The sequence below is a fragment of the Stegastes partitus genome, unplaced genomic scaffold, assembly GCF_000690725.1.
Source record: "Stegastes partitus isolate 25-593 unplaced genomic scaffold, Stegastes_partitus-1.0.2 Scaffold4, whole genome shotgun sequence".
NCBI lineage: Eukaryota > Metazoa > Chordata > Actinopteri > Pomacentridae > Stegastes > Stegastes partitus.
In genome coordinates, this window is record NW_007577735.1 from 848,549 (window position 1) to 854,288 (window position 5,740).

General features: G+C 38.2%; 1 protein-coding gene across 1 annotated transcript in view; it reads left to right on the top strand.

The window, feature by feature from the left end:
• The first annotated feature begins 2,759 nt into the window (after positions 1-2,759).
• LOC103354725 (zinc finger protein 316-like) overlaps positions 2,760-5,740 on the top strand; it is a 3,998-nt gene continuing 1,017 nt past the window's right edge. Inside the window, exons 1-4 of the mRNA XM_008278197.1 lie at positions 2,760-3,016; positions 3,140-3,233; positions 4,696-4,852; positions 5,083-5,740. Coding sequence (XP_008276419.1) covers positions 2,818-3,016; positions 3,140-3,233; positions 4,696-4,852; positions 5,083-5,740 — 1,108 coding nt within the window. The 5' untranslated portion in view covers positions 2,760-2,817. The remainder of the gene's footprint in view (positions 3,017-3,139; positions 3,234-4,695; positions 4,853-5,082) is intronic.

Consider the following 5,740-nt stretch of genomic DNA (forward strand, 5'->3'; position numbering starts at 1 on the left):
CAATGATGTATCTACATAGATAATTACTCCAGTTAGAAATAATACTAAACAAATTCTCAGTGATAATAATTATATCAGTATCTCCAAGTTTGGTAATTAATTACATTTTCACTGAACTTTACGAACAGACACAAACCAAAACATGATACCATTTTCATAAACGGATACCAATGGAATTCAGAAATGTAAATAACATACATAACAAACATTTTTTTACACAGATATTTCTTAGAGTATACCGCTTGAATGCTTAAAATTATGTCTTTAAAGTAGGATGTGCATTTTAATGTCCCACAAAATTACTCCAGGCTACAAACTGTCACAGAAAAGCATGTCTATTTGTTGGTTTTTTCCATCTGTGCCCACTTCACAGATTAAATTGATGTTCATCACCAGTTAACAACATTTAAATTGAGACAATTTCAGAGCTTTTAAATATAATTTAACATGTAAAATTGCTGTAGAATTGTTGCTGTTATGCCATAAGTGTCACGATTAGTGTTACAGGTATTACACCAGTTCTGTTACCCATCAGATTCTGTGAAAGGCGCAGCAATGCAGCTATGCCAGCCCCACAACATTTTTAGATTGCAACAGATGTTACCAAAAGCAGTACCACCATCACATAAGGTCACAAATTTTTATAGGAAAAAAAAGGTTGGTCTTATTTCGAACATTTGTTTTCCATAATCTATCCATCCATCCATTATCTATACACCGCTTAATCCTCTGTAGGGTCATGGAGGGGCTGGAGCCTATCCCAGCTAACTTAGGGCAAAGGCAGGAGACACCCTGGACAGGTTGCCAATCTAGACAAACACATCATTGGTTTAGTTTTTGTTGATGTTTTCTATTGCAGAGCAGTTGTACTACAATCGACCTCTGATAAAATGTACAGTTCCCGTTCTGCATTACAAAAATATTTTGTAAAGTTCTTCTAAAATGAGATTCAGTAGTCTGAGTTGAACAAATCTTGAAAATGTATTCAAAACTTATAGGCTCTTTTACGTAAAATCCCCCCAGAACCCAACAAACTCACAACATAAAAGTAGGTTAAAAGGGGATTGTTTTTAAAAGCAAATAGATTATAAAAAAGGAACTTACAACGACCACTTTTTTCTCGATGTAGCCTACATAAGGGCAAGTTCATGTATTAAGATGGATTTTAAAAATATATATTCTTATCATTTAACCTAAATTAGTATCCTAAATTTACAAAACAATCAACAAATGGACCCCACAGATGCAGACAGAGTTCACATTTTGAAAGCTACAGTGGATTGGTCATGTGCGTCAACATGTCAAATAAAATTGGTCTGTTTCATGTATCTAAGTCATGCATGAAATCTGAGTCATCTAGGCACAAAGAATGTGAGTCGTCACAGCCTATTTCTCCCCTCACCCCAAACGGTCGAGGCAGATGGCCGCCCACCCTGAGTCTGGTTCTGTCACAGGTTTCTTCCTGTTTAAAGAGAGTTTTTCCTCGCCACTGTCCAAGTGCTTGCTCATGGAGGAGTTGTTGGGTTTCTCTCAACATGGTTTCTCTCTATAATGCTGCACTCTAATAATAGTGTTTGGGGAGAAAAATAATGCAACAGTTTGCACCAATATTTTGAAGTTAAGGAAACCTCTAAATAAATTATGTTTAACCAACAACAACAATTAGCTTTTCCTCCTGAATCAGAGCCATTCTTAGTTACCAGTGATACAAATGTTTAACTTGACAACTAAACTGTTCCAACTAGTTTCCCCACATTATTTAAAATGAAATTTTATTCGTTTTATCCCCAATTCCCTGAAGGGTAGGGTGGCCAAAAAAGGCCACGATAGGTCGTATCAAAATTGAAAATACTCTCTAATTCATTGCTTTGGTGGAATGTATTTGTAAAGGACATGATACTCTTTATTTAATTTCCTTTGTGTCATACGTGTTCAGCTTACAGGCTCACGAACACACATCTTTAACTGTCTGTATTCAGCAGGTAAGGGAAAAGACTCAAAATCATGAACCAAAGTTGAAGAAAAATTAGGTTACCAAGCCAACTTCATTAAGTTACTAAAATTTGAATTTAGCTGTAAGTCAAAGAAGACATAATTGTAAATTTAAATTACATATATTATCATAATTTCTTACTGATGTTAAAATGTCAACCAAGCTGATGAAAATTATTTTTGCAACTTAAAAGATTTATGTAAATCAGCACATTTTATTTATTCCTTTTTTAATGGTGGAAAGACGTCCCTCAAATAGTTTTTGTTTAGAGTGTAGTTAATGTAAACTGCCCTAAATTGACACCTATGTTAAGATTTAGTGCTATATGAATATAATTGAATAGATTTATTTACGTGGATCACAGCTCTCAAACTCAGTAACCCAATTTGCACGTGTCTCTTATTATCTTTGAAAAAGTTTGATTTTAAAGTAACAGAAGGGTTTGAACTGAACTGAAGGGTGACAGAAATCAGTGTGACACCGGCCAGCAGGGGTCCTCAGTGCACTGTTTGCTGGAAGTGTATCAAGTTTAAAAAGAGTCTCACAGGCATAATAAAACTGCCCACAGACGCTCAGCATTCTGCTCACACTGATGCTAGATGGCTGGAAAAGTAAAATCCATTAAATACACGGCTAAGTCTTGGCTTTTATTTAAAGTGTATTTAGCGGTAACTGTTAAAACAGCCCCTTCGTCCCATTGGCCGATTCTGAGTGACGTCTTCAACGAGGATGCGTGCGCACCTTGGCAACGGAAGTGGAGTGTTATTTCTGCAGATAACTTCCTTGACCGAAGCTAACGCTAAATGCAACCGTTTTAACGCAAAATGTCGACTTGTTGCGTGTCTGGTTGTAAATACCGATACACCCCGGGCAGCAACATCAAGTTGTACAGAATACCGTCTGGCTCTCGGCCGTACCACGCCAACAAGAGGCGGTTATGGCTCGAAGCAATACAGCGAGCGAACGGCAGCACGGAGCCAATCAAAGACACCGCTCGTGTTTGTAGCGCTCATTTCATATCAGGTGGGCTCAGAGAACCGTTTTCATTACACGACATCTTGTCACAGCTAACTTGCATACTGGCAACTTTCCGACTCTACCTATAAAGTACCCTATAAATGATTGTGTGTTTTTTGTGTTTTACAGGAGAGGCGTCTATGGAGTATGGCATGCCGGACTTTGTGCCTTCTGTGTTTACATGCGCTGAACGGAGCGCGACCCCAAAGAAAAAAGTGAGATGGTAAGAAGGGTCAATTATTCTTGTTCAGGTAACTGGTGTTAGGATTAGGAGCTACTATACTTTCTGCACTGCACAACACAACGTAAATTGTCCTTGCATGTAGCATGTTAGCTAGCATGTGTGTCTTTCTTACTCACCCTTTCGGACATGCATCCTTAATTCTTACGACAACACAACACGTTGGCTTCATGTCTGAATGCACATCCTGGTCACGTTTCTGTAAAAATCAGGCCAGCAAGTTGGACCCAAGTAACATTTCCGTCTTAATGTCAATACAGCACAAGTCTGAACTTAAGCGTCACATTAACGGACAGTGATACAAAATAAACTGTACTTCAATTGTCAGAGGGTTTATTTCACATTTTCTCCCAAATATTAGTCCATAAACACCACAGAGAGCTTTAAAGACACAGTTTGTGTGCCAAAGTCACAACACCCTTCTCACCCATTCTTCCCCACAATTTCAAATCTATTCAGCTGCAAACTGAAATGTCAACAAAAATATAACCCTACAGACACTTACCGCTTAGATTATACTCACCAATAATGAATGTAATCAATTAATAATCCAATCATAATAATAATTATTGAATGTAATACCACCAAGACATTAACAGGAGCTGAAGTTGCCATTTTCTGAGTTTATGAAATCGCTGAAGCATCTGACAGCAGCAGGATCCATATGCATTTCTTAAAAGCAAGAGAGACTTGAAAATTCATAACTAGAAATTATACCCAGCATGGAGAGCAATCACGTGCATACATGGCTCTCACTGACATTGGTGGATGTCTCTACGTAAAACTGAGAGGTACATTGATTGAAAAGCGACCCATGACTGTCATGCTCATATAGTTTTGTATTATGCAAATATATATAGTGGCTGTCACACTTTAACAGAAACAGAAAGTTAACTATGCAAACAATATTCAACTCCTCAAATGAAAGAAGTTTCTTTCTTACTTGTACAATAGCAAACTGAATGTCTGTGTTTTGTAAGACATATCTACCAATCTGAAAGCTTCACCTTGGGAAATGATATTAGGCTTTATTGACAGTTTGATTTTTATTTATCATATAATGTTTATTGTCTTGATGTGAATAAAGTAATGGATCATAAAGTAGAAAGAGATGGATTACATCCCTGATACACTAATTTTTGTAGCCAAAATGCTAACAAACAAAACATTGTTGCTGTTTACATATGCAGTTGTCTTTACCGCTATATTTGTTCCATTGTAAATATTTGGTCCATAATGTTGAGCTGTTAATTGACACATAGACATCAAAGTAACTTTACTGCATTATTGGAGTATTGCAGCACTAATGTCCTCAGCTCTGAAAGTTTATGATGCTCTCATTTTCTCCTCTGCTTTGCTAAGTAGATTTGAGAGATGTTTATCAGGTTTTCATATCAATTAGTGTTCATGACTTTTTTGAAAGGTTTTACTGTTGTTTTTAAAGGAGCCTCCGTACAGCCAAAGTGAGAGGAAAAGTAGAGGAAAAAACAACTCCGCCTGAAGTTGATTCTCCTGTGGACCTCCAGTCCTCTGTTTTGATGGAAACTGAAACAGAACTTTTAATGGAAACACAGACTCCGTCAACCCCATCAGTGCCAAAGGTAGCAGCCATATTTTGCTATTTCTGCATTGATTTTCATGTGGTCAGATTACATTAAATCACTATGGTTTCATTTTGTATGTTTCGAAGGCATACACATTTAGTCATTTCTTAAGACTGCTAGTTGTTTGTTCATGAGAGGTAATTTTCTGTACCATCAAATAGAGATCATTCCTAATCTTTGAATTATATTTTATGGAATTAATAATCTCTTCTATGTGTCTTTCCTAGGAAGAAGAAACATCGACTAAACAGGCTGAGAATGAAACCAGAGCAGTCCAGTTGCAAACATCCAACACAAACATGCCATCACTGTCCTTTAAAGCACCAGCAGGCATTGCAAAACTACTATTAAGGAGTCCCATTGTGCTTCTGAAGCCCATAGTTTCACCAGCAGGTGGCTACCAGTGTGATCAGTGCAATCTCACCTTTCCCATTGCCTCACAACTTATAAAACACAAACAGCTGCATGAAGAACAGAAGTCCTTAATCTGTGCAAAGTGCTTCCCAAGTCAGACGGATCTCACTGAGCACCATGCTGTCCACGAGGAAGAACCCTCCTTTCCTTGTAACATTTGTGATCGATCTTTTCCCACAAGTCGGAGTCTCAAGCGTCACAAACTGCTCCATGTTAGAGATGGCAGGAAATGCCTCACTTGTGGTGCACTGTTTTGTCGCCGTCACCGCCACCTTTCATTCCTGCCAAAGATTGAGTGCAAGACAGGGTCTGAGGAAGAATCTTCCATCATTGAACAGCAACACGTAGGCAGTAATTTGATCCCAGAAAATGATCTGCCAAACCAGTCGATTGAAGAGTCTGTGCCTGGCGAGTCTTCCCCAGTGCCTGACGAGTCTTCACCAGGGCCCAGCAAATCTTCCCCAGTGCCTG